Source organism: Balaenoptera physalus, assembly GCF_965194825.1.
Source record: "Balaenoptera physalus genome assembly, chromosome: 5".
In the NCBI taxonomy this organism is placed as follows: Eukaryota; Metazoa; Chordata; class Mammalia; order Artiodactyla; family Balaenopteridae; genus Balaenoptera; species Balaenoptera physalus.
The window spans coordinates 121,254,677-121,276,480 of NC_138884.1; the positions used below are offsets into that span (position 1 = coordinate 121,254,677).

General features: G+C 36.2%; 1 protein-coding gene and 1 long non-coding RNA gene across 2 annotated transcripts in view; one reads left to right on the forward strand and one right to left on the reverse strand.

Moving 5' to 3' along the window:
• LOC309661403 overlaps nt 1–21,804 on the reverse strand; it is a 225,917-nt gene that overhangs the window by 166,032 nt on the left and 38,081 nt on the right. The window lies entirely within an intron of this gene.
• The window catches only part of ENPEP (glutamyl aminopeptidase), a 105,049-nt gene continuing 93,048 nt past the window's right edge, over nt 9,804–21,804 (forward strand). The window contains exon 1 of the mRNA XM_082462775.1: nt 9,804–10,861. Coding sequence (XP_082318901.1) covers nt 10,236–10,861 — 626 coding nt within the window. The 5' untranslated portion in view covers nt 9,804–10,235. The remainder of the gene's footprint in view (nt 10,862–21,804) is intronic.

Here is a 21,804-nt window from a genome sequence, read left to right on the forward strand (position 1 = left end):
ATCTTCAGGAAAATACTCTACACAAAGAAAATAAGAACAATAACACAAAATTGCAAAAGAAATTTCCCATAATTTTATATATCACCAAAGAAAATCACTGCTTTTAACACTTTGATTTATGCTTTCCAGTCTTTTTCTATGTATATATATTTTACAACAGGAGTTTCATATTGTATATATCACTTTGTTGTCTGCTTTTATCATTTAATGTAAGGCCACATATATTACATTTTGTGCATTTTCTTTTTTTCTACCATAAACCTATATTAGATTCTAATTAAAACAGTCATATGTGGTATCATAATCAAAACTGGTTAATATTTTAGAGAGAAAATCTGAGAAAATGCTGTTATATAAACAGTTCAATTTTAAATTTATAATTAAAACAGGAAATTAGTTTCTCTTTCAACTTAAATTTTATCTGATTATCACTTAACCACTCACTCTACCTGTATAATATCGTCTATGAATTTGGCACCATGCAATGCAGTGTGCATGTTGGGAAGGGGACTCTCCCAGTGTCCTGACAGGCCTGACGACCAGAAAAATAAGTAGGTCTTATGTGTTGGCTCTTGTAGTACATTTTTACTTAAAAACAATATTATAAATATGATTTGTTGCTTAGGCTAGCTGCAAAGACCTAGATAGTCCATAATGTACCTAAAATAAAAAATTATTCATGGAGAAGTCTGGACTAGCCCATAAATAGTACTAAATTCCTTCTATTAGATTTGGAGATAGCATGGTATGGCTAGTAGCAGCTGAGACCCATAATAACTAACTCATAGCATTGTTGGATGCATTAAAAAGACAGCAAATAAAAGACATCTGGTACCAAGTATGTACCATGAAGGTTGGTTCTTTTTCATTCCATTTCCTTCTTCTTTCCTTCCACCTGAATGCAATTACCTTTACTTACATTTGTTTCTATGGTATTCTGAAGTGCCAATAAACTAACCTTTGGAAAACAAAATAGGGAGTTGCCGTACCTAAGCCATCCCTAGAAGCAGTGTGGAACCTAGAAGAAAAACTAAGTGAAATAGAGTAAATCACTTTATGTGCATTCCCCTCACAGTACAAGTCTGTTCAGGAAAAATCAAGTTAAAATAAATATTTAGAGCAGTGGTGATGGAAATAAGTATAAACTATGAGCATGTAGGTGAATAATTTTTATACATGAAATTATTGAGAGAGAAGAATTGAAGAGAGAAGGCACTTTGCCTTGGATACGGCCTTAGGACTCGATAAAAATAATAGCAAATGGCACAGCATTTTTCTTCTACATATGACCTTCTTCTCCTTCTGAGTCACTGCAGCGTACTAGCAAATTCATCCTAAGATAAGGGGAGGCCAGCATGGGGCAGTCATGGCTAGCTGACCACCGAAGACACATGCTCCTCCCTTGAAGGCTAGAGTTGTTGTTGCTGCCTGCCTGTCCCAGCCCCTTTGCTTTTATGAAGAGTTGTGTGACTAGTTCTGGCCAATGGTTGTGAGTGAAAGTAACTTCCAGGCTAAGGTGATTAAAAATCCAGTATGAGATCCTCTTGCTCTCTTCTCTTCCTGTGGCAACCCTGGAGCTATATATTGAAGAGGGCAACACCACAAGATGGAAGGAGCCTAAATTCCTGACTTGGAGGAGCGCTATCTAGGAGAGCTCACTAACAAAAATATCCACTTTGGATATGGTCTGTGTGAGAAATAAATAACATACTGGTACTGCTTGTTTGGGCAGTTAGACTACATTTACTAATACACAGAATAATTGGCCATTTGAGGATTGGACTAAAAATAAATGACGAATGACATCTAGTGTGTTTACAGGAAGTAAAGAGGATTGACCATTTTGGTCCATCTGGATCAGTGAACGTTTGTTTACTTGAGAAGAGAGGTAAGCTGGGTCCTGAGAATGATTAAAAAGAGAAGAGGAGGGAAAAAGGGAAACCCAGGCAGAAGCACCAGCACAAGCAAATGCATCATCATAGCAATGGGTAACGTATGTCTGCAAGATAATCAATAGACCAGTTTGGCTTGGGGTAAATTTGAAAAAGGATTCTGAGATGTCAGGAACTTTCTGGAGTAAAGGGAATTGGGGCTTTGAATACCATGTCATGAACTTGATCCTGTCAGTGAAGGGGACTCATTGAAAATTTTACCATAGTGCTATGGAGATGATTTTAGGAAGGTGTGAGGAGACAGGAAATAGGAGAGACAAAAAAAAAAACAAAAAAAAAAACCCACCACCACCACCAAAAATAAAAAAACAGAACAAAAAACCTTAAGTTAAGATGCTGGGAGGATGGAGGCAGCAGGTAGAAAATAGTAGGTAGCACAAACTCTCTGCTCTTCTCAGATTTGTCCTTCCCTTCTCCACAGATAAGATCTATTCAGGCCGTGCTTGTGCTCCTTGCTATGTGGCGGCAGTCTTTATTGTCTAGCCAACAGCTATTTTTTCCGTTCTTATTTGCCAACAAATATCCTGAGTTTGCGCCAGCAATGTGTGCTGTTCTAGAGATAAATTGGTGTTGTTTCAAGTCAGTCATTTCTATCACATACCTCTCCACCAGGTGAAGCTACAGAAGGGCCAGGTGAGTCAGGACTCCTGAATGAAATGTCAGGGGAAGCCTGCTGAGGACCGCTGGGAAATTATTTTCCTCACTGATAAAAGGACGGAACTCTTAAGGGAAAGAAACTTACTCTTCCTTCCACCCTCCATATCTTGCTTTTGAAAGTGATTGTCATAGCTGTAACTGTGACAACCAGCTTGGGATCCCATAATAAAGGTGATGGAAAGAATAGATAGTCACATATTAGTTTCCTGATGACATTAGAGAGCTGCCAAACCATGATGCTACTCCCTACCTCCAGACTTCTTGTTATGGGAGGTCATTAGACGTCTTTATAGATTAAGCCATAGTTAGCTAAGTTTTCTTTACTTGGAACTAAAAGCATCCCTGACTTATACACTCCAAAATAAATTATTTCTCCAAAGACATCTGAAATTTTCATATGCTCCAACTCATGGTAGGCTATACCTGATGATTTCACACTTGGAGATGTGTCTGAATCCTGAGTAGAGATTTTAAGCAATCAAGCTAACCGTTGCAATATATGCATATAAATATCTTAGCCACAGATGCAAAAGATATCAGATAAACCAAGAATAAAAGTCACCTGAAAACCCTTTAAAAGCTAATGAAATTCAAGACATCAAAGGAAAGTGTCTAAATGTAGAAGTTAAATAATTCACCAGATTACCATCAATGACAAGAGCAGAAGTAAATGAGGCAATGCATTCAGAAGATAGAAGGGAATTGCTACATCCACAAGAAACAGTATTATTATAGTTATTTATAATTATCCAGTTATGTTTATAGTTATCCAGTATTATTTTGTCCTGGATTTGCAACATCACTGACCAAAAAAAGCATCTAGAATTAAAGCTTCCAAATCAAAAGTAAATATAAATTTCCCCCCAGATATAAACTTAATAAATGATTCAGATAAATTCAGTGGGAGTCATGATTTTTTTTTTTTTTTTTGGCCATGCCACGCAGCTTGCAGGATCTTAGTTCCCCGATCAGGATCCAACCTGGACCCACAGCAGTGAAAGCACTGAGTCCTAACCAGTGGACCACCAGGGAATTACCAGGAGTCATAATGTTTATACAGAAACACATACATCCTATTCACTGAAGAAATAATTTATGGACCCTCTTAACAAATATTCCATGGTAAAGGCAACTGGAAAATAAATGTGTAAAAATCCTTTAAAACCTTGAGTAAGAGCTATATATGCCCCCGAAGAACAAAAACAGAGTTCTGAAGTGTATCTCTAGAAAATCAGAAGTGAATGAAGGAAGAGAGTATGCCATTGTCCCAAAAGACAATATTCTATCTTATTCCAACACTCTTTCTACTTGAGAAAAACTCTTCTACTCTGAGACTGTTTTCATTTGTGTTCTTAGTTAGTGCTTTTCCATCAGTTGAAATATATGGCACATTGTGGTTCTCAATAAATGTTTGTTGAATGAATACCTAAAGACAGTTGTATTAATTTCCTGTGGCTTCTGTAACAAATTACCAAAAGCTTGTGGCTTAAAATAGCAGAAATTTACTCTCTCACATTTTTGAAAGCCAGAAATCCAAAATCTGCATCACTGGGCCAAAATCAAGGTGTCAGCATGGCGACTCTTCCTCCAGAAGCTGTAGGGAAGAATCTGGTCCTTGTCTCTTACAAAAGCTTCTAGTAGCTGCCAGCATTCTTTAGTTTGGGCTGCATCACTACAATCTTCAAGACCAGCATCTTCAAATCTTTCTCTGCTCTATCTTCACATCACCTGTGTGTCTGTGCATAAAATCTCTCTCTGCCTCCCTTTTATAAGAACATGTGAGATTGCATTTAAAACCCACCCTGATACCTGATAATCCCAAAATAATCCCCCCATCTCAAGATTTTTTAATCACATCGACAAAGACCTTTTTTTTTTTAAACCATGTACGGTAACGTTCACAGGTTCCAGGGATTAGAATGTGGATATGTTTTAGGGGGACAATTCTTCAGCTTAAGGCACAAGCATACAAAGAAAGTAATAAACAAAAAACAGAATATATGCCAAGAAAAGAGAGCTCCAACAGAGAAACATTCCTGTTGCTCATATGGATGTCTTGGATCATCTTAATGCAGCTAAAATCTTTACTTCCAAAAAAACAAAAATTAAAGACAACTTTATTTATTAAAATTAATGTGGTACCTAGAGGGGTGGGATAGGGAGGGTGGGAGAGAGATGCAAGAGGGAGGGGATATGGAGATATATGTATACCTATAGCTGATTCACTTTGTTATACAGCAGCAACTAACACAACATTTTAAAGCAATTATACTCCAATAAAGATGTTAAAAAAATTAATGTGGTAATAAAGAAATTTTCAAACCAAACAGTCAGTGTTAATAAATAAAAACTGGAAAATTACAGGCCTTTCCTCTGAAAGAAATAATATTACTTAAGATGAAGAATGGGTCTATTAGAATTTTTGTGGGGAACGAGATCCAAAATCACCATTACTAGTATAATTCACTTGGATTCTTTACGGGATAAAAGAACATTGGTTGAGATATTTTCTCTACACCATTATTTTTGCAGACTTCTGCAGATAGGAGAGGAGAGAGAAGAAAATATTGCCAAGAATTTTGACAATACAAAAGGCTGAAAGGAAATGTTGAATGAATTAAGCATTTCAGGAAGTTTTAAAACTCAGAATATAGAGCTATTATTTAGTGCACTGAGAAAATTGATAAATTTTGAAATTCTTAGAACAGAAATCTAGACTATATTATCACTATTATTTTTCTTCTGCTGTTTCTATGTCCTGCCACTGTCTCCCAACGTATTATTGCACATTAGGGAACCCAATATAAAAGCAGTTTAAAATTATAGAAATAATGAAAATCTTTCATTTTATTTTCTTTGCTTTTCTGAATATTTTCAAAACTTCTATTGATACATTCTAAGAACAAAGCAGGGGTTTACACACATGTCTTTAAGAGTATTTATTAACATTTCTTTTAATGTCCATATTTTAAAGTTTATCCTAGAATTCCTTATCCAGTAAATATTTGTTGAAAAGTAAATATTTATTGAGTTAATATATATTTGTTGAGTGGTTCAAAGAATGATTATTTGTTGAATGACTGAAAGGCAAATGAATGAATAGTGGCCCACAGACACTTTTTCAGAGGTAGGTAGAGTACACCAATTCTCCCTAGAGCGATCCAAATGAGAAACAGGAATGTGATTCTTGCTTGTGACTTATGAAACCCTGGTGCCCACAGACTATGTAGGTGGGGAATATCATGAGCACAGTCTGTGTGTCCAGAAAACCCTACAGAAGGATTCTCAAATCAGTCTGGAAACAATAAAAATAGAGAAGGCATAAATATATTGTTTCATTTATTTTTATTTTTTATTGAATTATGTTTGAATGTATTTTGGAAGTTTATTCTCATCAGTTTCTCTGAAAATTTTTCTTCCCCTCCTCTTCTGTACCTCTTGACCCTCTTCCTCACGCTTCTCTTCCTTGTCTTCCCTACTGTGTAGTTCCTCTTATTGTGCTATCATTGGACAAATTCATTATTATCAACCAACAAAAGTTAGATTGTGGCCTGATGAACACTTTCTGCCTGACATCTGCAGCTATTTTCAGCTCCTGGAAAAAGTCAGTAGAGATCACTTAGACTTAAGACCAACTGAACGTTTTAAAACAGTTGCTGAGACCAAACAAAAGATAACGAATAGAAAATAAAATAAAATTGACCAGGATCACAATGAACATTGCCAATATGGATTTAGAATGCATGGTCGGCCAAGTCAAATGCAATGGCACTCTCCTTTTCTAATTCCAACTAAACCTTTAAAGTTTGGAAATACTTGGATTGACCATGGGGTTTATAGAATTGACATGGTTGATAACTGAGACCCTGTGGCAAGATGGAAAGAAACTGGTTCTGATTCTCCCTGTTCCTTATATAATATAGCCCAATTTGCAGATTCTGCTTCTTCCATTGTGATTCTAGCTTGCCATTTTTGTTTTTTTTTCCTGAACCATTCAGCTATGATCAACTAATAGGAGTGAAGAGCCAGTCAAATAATCATATTGTGGTGTTAACTATTGACAACATTTCTGGAGATGCTCCTAGTTCTTTGGTGAGCCAATAGCACCCCATGTACATAGAAGGGTATGTGTAATTCCTGAGACTTAACAGAAGAGCTTTAAACTGAAGCTCCAAGTGAAAAAGGGAGGTATATGCTGTGTATTCAGTATTATGGTGGGTCTCCTGCATAAATCTACCTGCTGTGGGAAGGAATTAGCCTGGAAGTTCCTTATCTTCTCAAGATCAGGAATTATTTTCAAGTCCTCACCTCCAGGGAACTTCTTTCTAGTCATTATTGGAATTTGAACTGAATTTATTTTATCTCAACATTTCTGGCATATTATGCCCACTAACCCTTCCCATTCTGGATTCTTGGTGTTCTTTTTCCTCCTTTTTATTTATCCATTCATTTGTTTATTCAAAAAGCAATCAATGAACATTTATTGAGTGTCACATATGGGAGAGATATTGGATTTGTACTTGGGGTACAAGATGGTAATACACATTGTCAAAAGCTATGGGGGAGTGTGGTCTATGATCTACAGTGAATGGCCATGCATTCACGCCTCTGGCTTGAACCTAAATGGAAACTGACCAGAGGTAGCCTTTTCAAAGTAGTTATATGTAATGTAGATTTTTCAACATAAGATTAATCAATATAAACTGTTTAATCTAGGTGAGTGCCTATGATGGTTCGTTGGTCTCATTACAGGAGTAGATTCTCTGTGTGTGGTGTGTGTGTGTGTGTGTGTGTGTGTGTCCTGCCAGTGGCTGCCTTGACCTTCACTGTGGATTGGATCTGGAACAAGGGCTTTCAAGATCAAGAGCCTCCTGCCACAGACTCAGTGTTCCAGTGTCAGGGAGAAGGACAGCAAGTACTGCTGCAATGAAGTGCAGCGTTACCAACTATGAAAGCTGGGGCTTTATATTTAGTAAATCCTAGCATGGCGACCCTAAATGTGTTTAGTGCACAGCCTGGCTCTGCTACTCCCACTTGTCTGGCTGGACGTTTTACCTCTATCACCTCAGGCAACCCTAATATGCTGACATGGATAAGATGTGATGCCCTTCACTGAATATAGGCAGCTCTTTTAGGTTGGTACTAATAAAACGTTGTGGTTGGGCCTTAGACTAAAAATGTATGCACGTGTTCACACACACACACACACACACACACACAAAGTACATGGATTTAAGGTATTTTATTTCTGCTAGCAAAAAATTGCATTTATCTATAAATAATGAACCCCTTATGGTGGAATTTCAGGCAAAACAGGAGAGATATTTGATAACAGGTGGCCATTCTCAAACCCCCTTAAGTGCACCTTATTCCAAGGGTCTATTATCTTCTCTGTTCAGTTTAGTGTAAACATGGGACCTGGTGATAAGACTGCTGTCTTTCTAGACAAAATTGAGTTTAAGAGTTTTATATATGTTTGCCTTAGCTGAGATTTTTAAAAAATGCTTCCAGTTTAACATAATTTTATGTACATTCTTCAAAATCCTTTTCTTTTTCATTTTTTTCAGTCATAATGCTGGGATAAATTTGATCCACACTTTCCTTTTAATTTATGGAGAACACATTAAAATGTTTGACCTGTGAAACATTTAGTGAAACATCAGATGATATTTCTGATAAAAAAGGGATTTCAAGGCTAAAATTTATAAAGTTGACCTACCAAAATTAAACATACTATGATTAAAGTTTAGAATTACTTCAGAATGTGAAATTAATAAATAACAAGATGAACCTATGATTTAGAAAAATATACCTCTCTTGCCTTTAACTTTATTTCTCTTACTACTATTTTATGAGAAAACAATAGAATTGCGTAGAGCAAAGTTGACCCTCTCATTCTTAAAATCTTCTCTTTTTATCCGTGTGTTTAATTTATAATTTGGAACAGTTTAAAGTAGCATTTTTCAGAGTGTGGGAACACAAGACCCTCAAAAGGTACCTCACCAAACAAACTCTCTCATCAACTAAATATAGAAATCACACAATAGTATATCCTATCTGGGAGATTCACAGTGTGATGGTAGTGCCATCTGGAAGCTCTGAAAGAATGGAAGGTAGTGAAAGAATATTCTTAACTCTATCTACCACAGCACTGCCTGCTTTGCAATTATATCTATTAATATTATCCATGGATTGCACTTTGGGAAATATTGACCAAGTTTTTCATAGTTACTTAACCCTTAAACATTTTTCCTCTTCAGAGAACAGAGGCAGTATAGTTAAGTATTTGGATTTTGGACTCAGATAACCTGAGTTCAAGCTCCAATTCTGTGACCTTGAGCAAATGACTTACCTCTTTGAATGTCAGTCCTTCCACCTCTAAAATGGGCATCATAATAGTATCAGTCTTATAGAGTTGCTGGTAAGTCTTAAATGATAACTTCTGTGAAGTACCTAGCATAGTGCCTGGCATATAGAAAGCTCTCAAATTTTTTATATTTATGATTGTACTGCTACTATTAGAGATGGCTTGGATGTATACATCTTAGCTACTCATAAACATGGAAGTCATTATTGTGATTTCTATCATCTTGAGCTTTTCATTCAGAGGCAGTAGGTTTGGGCAGATAACAGATCTTTTAACAGCCAACTTTGCACCTGGAATCTCCTCCAAACGTCATCTACCACACTCTAGGCTAAAGAATTCAATCTCACTTAGGCAAGATTATCTAACAGAGTTTAGTTATTTAACCTAACACTTTAACCACGTTTATCTTCCTTGTCCTTCTGTCCTTCCAACCCATTACTTTTCTCTCTTATCTTCTTATGCTTTTCAGCTCCAGTACTGCTTTGACTAATTTATATTTCCTTTTCTCTTTCATCCAGCATCAACTGAACTGATTTAGGGTGACCTGGCCATGTTTTACTAATCCACCAATTCAACAAATATTTACTCAGTACCTAAGTGGTCCTTGAATGTATGTATCACTCTGTGCACGGAACTCCAGGACCTGACTTTGGCAAAAGGCAGAATCTGAATGTTTACATAAGATGAGGAAAAAGAATGAAAAGAAAACACAGCTACCTAAAAAATAGCTGAGATGCAAGAAGCCCTTTGGTTAGGAGAGAGAGACTGTGCACACAACAGGAAGAAGCCACAGACTCAGTGGCAAAGGGTGAGTTTTTCCATCACAAGCACACCTCTTTCCCAAACGCTCTCTCCTCGAAAGCTGCTGACAGAGCTTTGGCAAAGGATCGTCCTCCCGCTGGCTGATAAGCTAAGCCCTGTTTTATATTTAACTCACTCCAGTAGGAGGGGTGGAGTGGGGGATGCGTTGTTTGTAAGAGGAGCCGTGACAATATTCTCGTCAGTCCTCTTCCTCCAGCTCAGCTCCTCTTCTGGAGTCCTTACCCCACCCCCTTGTTTCCACATTCATCCTTGAGTGTCTAGTGGGAACGTGAAGGGAGAGGAAAAGACTCAAGCAGCCAGAGAGAGAGAGGTGTGGGAAAGGCGAAAGCAGGCTGCCAAACCAGGGAATTCCTTCCAATTGAAAAAGGAAGACTGCTGACGTTAGTCAGTTAAATTTAACAATCTTTTATGTGTAACATTTGACTTTGGAAACAAAAATGATCTTGGAGGAGGGAGAACGCTCTAAGAGATATTGCATTAAAAGGAAACATGTGGCCATTATCTGTGCGGTGGTGGTGGGTGTCGGATTAATAGTAGGACTTTCCGTGGGCTTGACCAGATCGTGTGACTCTACCGACGGAGGACAGGGCACAACCCAGGCTCCTTCCCACAGGCCTCCCACTTTGAGCCCTCCACAGGACCAGGGGGTCTGCCCTGCCAGTGAAGATGAAAGTGGAGGCTGGAAAAATTTCAGGCTGCCGGACTTCATCAACCCAGTGCACTACGACCTGGAGGTGAAGCCCCTGTTGGAGGAGGACACGTACACGGGCAGCGTGAACATCTCCATCAACGTGAGCTCACCCACCCGGAACCTGTGGCTGCACCTCCGGGAGACGAGGATCACCCAGCTCCCGGTGCTGAGGAAGCCTTCTGGGGAGCAGGTGAAAGTCAGGCGGTGCTTCGAATACAAAAAGCAGGAGTATGTGGTGGTGGAGACAGAAGAAGAGCTTGCACCCAATGATGGCAAGGGTCTCTACCACTTGACCATGGAGTTCGCCGGCCAGCTGAACGGCTCGCTCGTGGGGTTTTATAGAACAACATACGTGGAGAAAGGACAAATCAAGTAAATTTTTTTTTTTTTGCTTTATTTCTCCAAAGCTATATATTTGCTTTCCATTTCTTCTCCTTCCTTTTCACTTTCCACCTTTCAATTATATTGATGGTCTGATCTTTATCTAAAGTTGGTTTCATTTCTGCCTGTTCATCTGGGAAGCAAAAATTCTTGCCATTTTATATTTTCAAAATTTGAAAGTATAGAATGAGCTGCATGGAGTCTAAAAAATCAGTGTAAGTCCTTTATTTCATCAGGAAAAATCATAATATACTGCATTCTATCCTTAATATTTACATAAACTACCTCAAACTTTAAAAATACATGTGTCTGGTAAATTTCACTGGTGATATTCTTGGGCTATATGGCAATGATTTTAAAGTGAACTTTTAAAATGATATCACACTAAATTTAAGTGAAAATCAGTAAATATCAATTATAATTTTGTCTGTTTTATTGGAGAAGAAACATTGAAAGAGTATGTAAAATCCACACAATTGTCTTTGTGTTTTCATTTAGGAAGGAAGGTAGGACTATGTCTTTTTAATCTCATATGGCCAGAACCATGTTTTACAGATAAGCTTTCAATACTCATTGAGTCCATACATTAGTGGTAGCACATGGATAAATCTTCAGGCTTATTATCTATCATGCAGTATGCAATGGTTATGCTAAGCCTTTTGTGACATAAAAGATATATTAAGCAATTAAGAACATAAATATATCCCCCCCACACAGCCCTCCTAGTATACATGTATATATACTTGCATTCCCTGAGTCTAGCCAAATGGTCTTGCCTTGTCGCTCAATCAGAGGCTATTACTAGAGCTTTGTCAAAGGCATAAACTCTCTCAATGAACTCAAAAAACCTTCACTCTGTGGGTGTGGTCCTTGCATCAGAGAGGAAGGCTACACCTGAGGTACCACTGAACTTGAAACTGCTTTGACCTTTGCCTACTTAGATTCTGAACAAGTAAATGATTAAGAAACCTTATGTCACTGTTCAGAGTGAGACTGAGGCCAGCCCTCTGAATATTCCTTTCCTATGTTGTTTTAAGCATTTTATAGAGCAAGGCAAATCTTTTGGTCAAAATTCTTCCTATTGTTTGTCAGAGAGACCCAGGGATTAAAATAAAATATTATACATTCTTATCTCACTGTGCAGTACAGCAATAAACTGAGTAGAAATGATAGTCTGAAAAAATATTTGGAGGGATCATGTTCATATAGATACTGTACCTTAATATTACTTGCAAAAAACAAGCTTCTTTATTGTTTACATATTCTTTCTGTTTATAAAAATTACAAATGTTGAAAGCATAGAAAATTATAAAAAGGAAAAAAAGAATCTATAAATAATTTCACCACCCAGTGGTTAGCCCTGTTAAAACGCTAATGTATATTCTAATTGTTTTTAGGTAATCAAAATTGTAATTATATTATGTCTACATATCTCTCTGTCCATATACCTTTTAACTGAATATATTGTAAGCATTTCCCTTTGTTAAATATTTTCAAGAATCTGATTTTAAAGACTGTGTAATATTCTACTGCATGAATGCAGTTATTTTTTTAAAACCAATTCCCTAATGTTGGACATTCAAGTAGCTTCCAGTATTTTATTACTATAAACAAGTCAGAAAGAACATAGTTGTAAGTACCTCTGTAAGTGTGTATCTGTTTATTTTCTCATGTTAGGATATAGTCCGAAAAATAGAATTGCTGGGTCAAAGGGTACAAATATGTCAAGAAACATGTAACATTTATTTTGTTTAATTATTTCATAAATAAGACACATTCACTACAGAAAACTTGAGAAACAGAAAATTATAAGAAAAAAAATCCATCTATAAGTCCATCATTCAAGCATAGTCATTGTTAGCATTTAGGCAGACATTCTTCTAGTTATTTTTTCTGGATACAGATAAACATGGCATTATTATGCTGTATATAGTATTGTGTAACATGTTTTTAAAATATGTCAACACTTTAACATGTAATTTGGTATTCTTCCACAAATGACTTAATGGATATATGATAGCCCATTTTATCAATATAATGTAATTCATTCAACTTTCCCATTAGATTTGGGCACTTAAATTGCTTCTACTTTTTTACCTATAAACACCTATAAAATGTAATGAACAGCTTTATAAAAAACTATGAATAGTATTTTCTAATATTTCTATAGGAAATTTCTTAGGAAATTGGCTCAAACTACACATGTACAAGTGCATGCATGTGTGTGTATATATACACACATCTACACATATATAACACATGTGCATGCACATATGTATATGTGTGTGTCTCCAAACTGACTTTCAAAAATATGTCCCAAATTACATTTCCACAAACAATGAATGAAAGAACTTATTTCTCTGAGCCTTACTAACAATAAGATGATTTTTTTAAGTGTTTGCAATTTGGTAAAGGAATAATACTCTAAAGAATATCTACCTTCAAGAGATTCTAAAAATCTGTTAGTGTAAAGTGAAAACAAGTCAAAACTTTTAAATGATTATTGCTAAGAGTTTAAAACTGCTTTTTGGGTTGTGAAAACAACAGAAATTGCATCTGAGTAAAGCCATCAAAATACTTTATAAAATTCTATACACTACAGGAAGGCCAAAAAATATGGAACACAGTTCCATTAATAAGTTTCTGTTATGTATTTTATAAGTACAAAAAATTACTATATGCTAAAATATATATTATTCATTCTAACTCTTTGGATTATTTTACTGTATGAGTTAGTTTTATGATAAGATATATACTTGAGAGAGGACATTCTGAAACTTAACTGTCTTAGTTGTTAAAATACTCAGAAATACTAAATGACGCAAGGTTGGGGAGGAAGGCTAGTGCTCAGTTAGGCTCCCATGGAGGACTGGTGTCACCAGGTTTGTCTGTTTTCATTGGTAGCAGTTGAGCCTCTCACATTACACAGGATGCAGCCAGTTTTGCACTGCACACATGGTTTTGGAATGGTTCTGGAACATACTCAATAACCTCATTTAGGCTCAATGGAATACTTTTTGTTTTTCTTATTATGAAATATTTCAAGCATATGAGAAAAGTGCATTGTTTTCTTTCAAGCCTGTGAATAACATTTTGACAATGCAGGCCTCTAGTGGGTCTCATCTACAGAGTGCAGAGGAGGGCCACAAGAGTGAGTTCAGGGGGAACAGCACCATCCTTTCATATTATAGAGTGAACTTTGTAATATTTGATGCTCACACAATTTCAAATGCCATCAGAGTAATGCATTTTATGTATACCATCAAGATTATACTTTCCAACCCTTCTGCCTTATTGTAAAATTAACTCCAGGATTGAGTATATGCGGTATGGGATATGACCGTCGCAACCACAATGCAAATAAACATTAGTGCACTCAATAGTAACCAAAATTACTTGATTTCTGTAAATACAACCGACACTTGAACTTCACGGAGAAGAGACAACTATCTGAGCTTCTTTCTCTCAAAATTCAGAGGCAAATGGAGACTTGGAGAAGAAGGTTGAGCCAGTTTAGAGTTCCCTAGCCATAATAACCGTATCATCTCACTGGGGAGAGAGCTATAGTGAGGCTCAGGAGAAGAAAGTTTGGGAAACTTAACAGCCACTTTTCCTACTCTCTGGTCTGTTCCTTCGGGTCTGAGGAAAACCACTTCGAAGGATTGGAACCTTTGGAATGTTTTCCTGCCCACACCACCAAACCACTTCAACACTCTTTCTCAATAGTTATGTAGGATTTCCAGTTGTTCTCTTCTCAGAGTTCCCCTCTACTCACATCTCCAAAGTATGTAACAATATTCTCTTCTCTCCAAGGTTCAGCATTTCCTTCTCTGCATTTGGATTGCTCTTACACAGCATTTCCTAATTATCTGTTCCACAGAGTTCTAGTTGCATGGGATATTAATAGATATTGCCAGAAAAATGCAAGGGAGGAATTCTGTGGCCAAATTTCTTTGGGAAATAATACTAAACACAAAATTATGTTAAAGTTTTTTAAACTTAAAAGTTTTTTAAAATGGTGGGACTTTTCAGAGACTTTTATATGATAATGTTCATTAGGAACCTCTAGAAGCTGCCATAGTATGCAGTTTCCCAACTGCATGAGACTGTGGAATCTTCTGTGGGTCCCTGAGAGTAGGGTCCCTGTGTCTCTCTTGTTTACTACCTAGCACACGGAGAGAACTTAATGATTATTAAATGAATATATAGAAATTTTCATATAGGCTCTCACACTAGTGTCCTCTGGAACATGCTGGGACATGCTGCATCACCACAGCCCCTTTCCCATAGAGGAATCCAATTTCCACCAATGACACCTCCACCTTCCCACTCAGTCAGGATGGAAAACTTCCCTTGGTTCCTTTTCTCCCCATCTTGTCAAAGGCAACAGGAGTCAGTAGAATCTTTTTTTGACTTAGGAATGCAGTCTTCACACTTTAAGGACTGAGAACCATTGGAATTGACAGGAATTGCAACAAGAATTTAAAAGAGGGACAGATGGTTTCCAGTTTGGGTTTTCTGGGTTTTTACAGCATTGCTGGGATTGAAGCTGAATTTTGATGTAATGGTGGGATTTCAATAGGCAGAGGCAAGCAAGAAGGTAAAAGCAGGCAAACAGGAAAGGCACTAGGTCAAAAAAGCATAGTAGGGAGAAGAAATAAGTTTGTAGGAGAGGTTTATATGACGAGGCTAGATAGAGATAACTCTGGAAAACCCATAGGAAAAAAAATGTAAGGATAATTAATGACAGGCATTATGCAGGAAAAGTTAACCAATGACTATTTACATGGGGAGGAAAGAGCTAAATCTATACATGAGTATATGAGAGAAACTGCAGTTATCCAGGAAAGAGAAGATGATGAAGATCAGGTAGGACAGTGATTTCAGGACAGACAGAAGAGAACATAATGGAGAAAATAGCTTGCAGGTAATGTAGTCAGGATTTGCAGACTGACTGGCTATGGGGAAGAGATGAGTTATAGATCTAGGATGCTCCAGATATCTGATCTGATAGCCCACACCTTTCGCTGATATTGAAAATAGAAAAACCAGGTTTAGAAGGGAAGGTCATGAGTTCCGTGGCAGATGTGTTGAATGCCTGTCAGACATCTAGGAAGAGATGTCTAGTAGGCATTTGGATAATTAAATCTGAAGCACAAGGTTAGGGCTTGTGATAAAGATTTAAGAGTTAAGTGGAAACAGAGCAGAAAAGAAATCATTGAGATGGTCATAATTAAGTGCGTGTGTGTGTGCATCTGTGTGCACGTGTGCGTGCATTATATCCTCACGCACAGATATGTATCCTCATTTGTAGTTTTGATCTTGAAATTTCATTGTATGTCAGTTTATTCATTATATTGATATGTCGAGCTATCAGTATGCCCATTATCAATAAAGAACAGCTTCAGCAGGGGTGTCTTGTTTACTTGTTGCAGGATGCGTAGTAATTTCCTTTATTTTGGAAGCAAGGAAACAATAAGAAATTTTACTTGACCTTGAGTATCCTCTACATAGAAAAAATGCATTTGGAAAATAAATTTAAATAATTAATTGGTTCAAACCACCATAAAAAGAGGTTGGAGTTTGAATAATCTAGATGGGTTGTCTTGCACTGATCAGCTCCTCTACTGAATTCTGGAACCCTTTACTAGTCTGCAAAGATACTTCATTGCGGCTGCCTCGCCTGCATCAGAAGTCTTTCATTTAAGTTTTTCACCCAGACCTTGTTGTTTATTTTGCTGGCTCAAGATATTAAACTGCTGAACATAGCCTGAGAGTCTTCATTGGAAACAGTACGCCAGATGATTTATGAGGTAATCAAGTAGTTGGTTTGTTTTAAGTTGATTCAGAGTGAACGGTTGGTGCTTGCAATCATCACTTCCTCTCTCTTCAGCTTTCTCTAAGGTCACATTGATCTGATGCACTCAGAGAAGTCAGAGGAATGCCTTCCCTTTTGTAAATTAACAAGCTACACAGAATTATATTTTTAATGTGCTGGGTCTAGTAAGTGACTTACAACACAGAGAGGCCCCTATGTAAAAATGGTTTACCTCAGCACATTTGCCTGGCATTATAATTATTTAGGACATACCCAAGAGTTACTCCTGAACATACTGTGAGATTAGCCGGGTCTTTTCCATTAATTTGCAAATCAATTCATCTAATTTTAAAAAGAAGTTTTAATCACTGAATAAAACCTCCCCAAAGAAGTTGTGATCTAAAATCGTTTTGTATTGCTATCTCATATACGTTGTTTTCAAATCTGCATATATTTAGAAAACTTCAGTAACTCTGGATGGAATTTAGCATATACAAATAGGGTCTTTTTAAATAATTGAAGTATAGTTGATTTATGATATTAGTTTCAGGTATACAACACAGTGATTCAATATTTTTATAGATTATACTCCATTTAAAGTTACTATAAAATATTGGCTATATTCCCTGTGCTGTACAATATATCCTTGTAGCTTATTTGTTTTATACATAGTAGTTTGTACCTCTTAATCCCCTACCACATTTGCCCCTCCCCCCTTCCCTATCCCCACTGGTAACCACTAGTTTGTTCTCTATATCTGTGAGTCTATTTCTGTTTTGTTATATTTGTTTGTTTATTTTTTAGATTCCACAGATAAGTGATAACATACAGTATTTGTCTTTCTCTGTCTGACTTATTTCATTAAGCATAATGCCCTTCAGGTCTATGCATATTATTGCAAATGGCAGACTTTCATTCTTTTTTATGGCTGAGTAATATCCATTGTATACATAGATACTACATCCTCTTTATCCATTCATTTGTTGATGGACACTTAGGTTGCTTCCATATCTTGTCTATGAATAAGAGTGCATGTATCTTTTCAAATTAGTGTTTTCATTTTTTTTCAGATAGATACCCAGGACTGGAATTGCTGGGTTATATGGTAGTCCAATTTTTAGTTTTATGAGGAACCTCCATACTGTTTTCCATAGTGACTGTACCAATTTGCATTCCTACCAACAGTGTACCAGGGTTCCCTTTTCTCCACATCCTTACCAACATTTATTGTTTGTGTTTTTTGATAATAGCCATTCTGACAGGTGTGAGGCGATATCTCACTGTTTTGATTTACATTTCTCTGATGATTAGTGATGTTGAGCATATTTTTGTGTGCCTGTTCCCCATCTGTATGTCTTCTTTGGAAAATTGTCTATTCAGGTCTTCTGCCATTTTTATTCAGGTTGTTCATTTTTTGGGTATTGAGTTGTATAAGCTGTTTATATATTATGGATATTAACCCCTTACTGGTCATATCATTTGCTAATCTTTTCTCCCATTTAATAGGCTGTCTTTTTGTTTTGTTGATGATTCCCTTTGCTGTGCAAAAGCTTTTAAGTTTAATTAGATCCCATTTGTTTATTTTTTATTTTGTTTCCTTTGCCTTAGGAGACAGATCTAAAAAAACATTGCTACAATTTATGTGAAAGAGTGTTCTGCCTATGTTTTCTTCTAGGGGTTTTATGATTTCTGGTCTTACATTTAGGTCTTTAATTTATTTTGAGTTGATTTTTGTATATGGATGAGAAAATGTTCTAATTTCATTCTTTTACATGTAGTTGTCCAGGTTTCTGAGCACCATTTATTAAAGAAACTGTCTTTTCCCCGTTGTATAGTCTTGCCTCCTTTGTCATAGATTAATTGACTATAAGTGCATGTGTTTATTTCTGGGCTCTCTATTCTGTTCTATTGATCTACGTGTCTGATTTTGTGCCAGTATCATACTGTTTTGGTTACTGTAGCTTTGTAGTATAGTCTGAAGCCAGAGAGTGATATCTCCAGCTTTGTTCTATTTTCTCAAGATTGCTTTGGAAAATTGGGGTCTTTTGTGGTTCCATATGAATTTCAGGATTATTTGTTCCAGTTCTGTGAGAAATGTCACAAGTATTTTGATAGGGATTGCATTAAATCTGTAGATTGCTTTGGGTAGTGTGGACATTTTAACAGTATCAATTCTTCTAATCCATGAACCTAGGATATCTTTCCATTTCTTTGCATCACCTTCAATTTCCTTCATCAATGTCTTATACTTTTCAGAGTATAGGTTTCTCACCTCCTTGGTTAAGTTTATTCCTAGGTATTTTATTCTTTTTGATGTGATTTTAAACAGGATTATTTTCTTGCTTTATCTTTCTTTTGGTTCATTATTAGTGTATAGAAAAGCAACAGATTTCTGTATACTAATCTTGTATCTTGCAAGTTTACTGACTTCATTTATTAGTTCTAACAGTTTTTTAGTGGAGACTTTAGGGTTTTCTATATATAGTATCATGCAAATAATGACAATTTTACTTATTTCTTTCTTATTTGGATGCCTTTTGTTTTCTCTTCTTGTATGATTGCTGTGGCTAGGATCTCCAATACTATGTAAATAATTGACAAGAATGGGCATCCTTGTCTTGTTCCTGATTTTAGACGAAAAGCTTTCAGCTTTCCACCACTGAGTATGATGTTAGCTGTGGGTTTGTCATGTATGGGTTTTATTATGTTGAGATATGTTCCCTTTATACCAACTTCAGTGAGAGTTTTTATCATGAGTGGATGTTGAATTTTGTTAAATGCTTTTCCTACAGCTATTGAGATAATCATGTGATTTTTATGTTTCCTGTTGTTAATGTGGTGTATCACATTGATTGATTTGTAGATCTTGAACCATCACTGCATCCCTGGAATAAATCCTACTTGATCATGGTGTCTGATCCTTTTTATATATTGTTGAATTCAGTTTGCTGTTATTTCATTAAGGATTTTTATATCTATATTCATCAGAGATATTGGTTAGTAATTTTCTTTTTTTGTAGTATTTTTGCCTACTTTCAGTATCAGAGTAATGGTGGCCTCGTGGAGTGAATTTGGAAGTGTTCCCTCCTCTTCAATTTTTTTAGAATAGTTTGAGAAGGATAGATATTAGCTCTTCTCTATATGTTTGGTAGAATTCCCCTGTGATGCTGTCTGGTCCTGGACTTTTGTTTGATAGGAGTTTTTTTTAGATTGGTCTGTTCAGATTGTCTATTTCTTCCTGATGCAGTCTTCGAAGATTTTATGTCTCTAGAAATTTATCCATTTCTTCTAGGTTGTCTAAGTTATTGCTTTATTGCTGTTCATAATATTCTCTTATTTTTTTTAATCTCTGCTATATTGGTTGTAATTTCTCCTCTCTCATTTCTTATTTTGTTAATTTGGGTCCTCTCTCTTTTTTCTTGGTGAGCCTGGCTAAACACTTATAAAGTTTGTTTATCTTTCCAAAAAAACAGCTCTTGGTTTTATTGATCTTTTCTATTTTTTTTCAGTGTCTATTTATTTCCTTTCTGATCTTTATTATTTCCTTCTTTCTGCTGACTTTGGGCTCTGTTTGTTCTTTTTCTAAGTCTTTTAGTTGGTAGATTAGGTTATTTATGTGAGACTTTTCTTGTTTCTTGAGGTAAGCCTGTGTTGCTATAAATTTCTCTCTTAAAACTGCTTTTGAGGCATCCCATAGATTTTGGATAGTTATGTTTTTATTTCCATTTGTCTCAAGGTATTTTCTGATTTCCTCTTTGATTTCTTGATTGACCCATTGGTTTTTTAGTAGCATGTTGTTTAGTCTCCACCTGTTTGTGTTTTTCCTGTTTTTCTTCCTGTAAATGATTTCTACTTTCATACCACTGTAGTCAGAAAAAATGCTTGATATAATTCTTATCCTCTTAAATTTGTTGAGACTTGTTTTGTGGCCTAGCATACAATCTATCCTGGAGAATGTTGCATGGGCTCTTGAAAAGAATGTGTATTCTGCTGTTTTTGGATGGAATGTCCTGTAGATACATATTAAGTCCAACTGATCTAATGTGTCATTTAAGACCACTGATTTCTTAATGGTTTTCTATCTGATGATTCTATCTGGATGACTGTCCATTGATGTAAGTGGTGTGATCAAGTCCCCTACTATTATTGTATTATTGTCAATTTGTCCCTTTTTGTCTGTTAATCACACTCATATTCCCAAATTAGTTATCTGGCTTATTTCTGAGGTGTGACTAAACTGAAACATTCTTGCAGAGAGTGACCTTTCCTCTTCCTTTGCCTGGGGAAGAAATCAGAATCAAGAGGAATTCAAAAGAAAAAAGCAGCTGACTAAACATGGGGTTGGAGCCTCATGGATCTTCTTATAAATCCTTAGTACACTGGGGAAGCGTACAGGCTTCTTTATATTCTGATGCATTTGCAATTCACTACAGTCTACATGTGTTAGAAACTTCAATTGATTAGTTAAACTGTTATCACAAAAACTAATCAGTAATACTGAAGAATAAATTCTTGGCTGGGACTTTTTGGGTAACTTTATTTTGAAATAATTTCAAACTTAACAGAACAGTTACAAGAACAATACAAGGAACTCCTAGGAACACTACCAATTGTTTACATTCTGTCCTATTTCCTCTCTCCCCAGCAACCCCATGTCTCTGTCTCTCTCTCGACCTTTAGAGTATATTGAAACATTGTCTCCCTTTACCTCTTCATATTCAGTATATATTTCTTAAGTACAGGGACATTTTCTAACATAACCACAGTACAGTTATCAGAATCAGAACATTTAACATTGATATGATAATAATCTAATCCACAGTCATAATCAAATTTCATCAGTTAACCCAGTATTTTTTTCCCAGTCCAGTTTGGATTCATGCAATGCATTTAATGTCATGCCTTTTTAGACTCCTTTAAACTGGAACAGTCCCTTGCCTTTCTTTGTCTTTCACAACCTTGATATTTTTGAAGAGCACAGGCCAGTTATTTTGAGAATGTCCCTCAGTTTTAGTTTGTCTGATTTTCCTCATGATTTAAAAATGCAAGTTAAGCATTTTTGTCAGGAATTTCACAGAAGTGATACTTAGTCCCTCTCACGAAGTCACATCAGGAG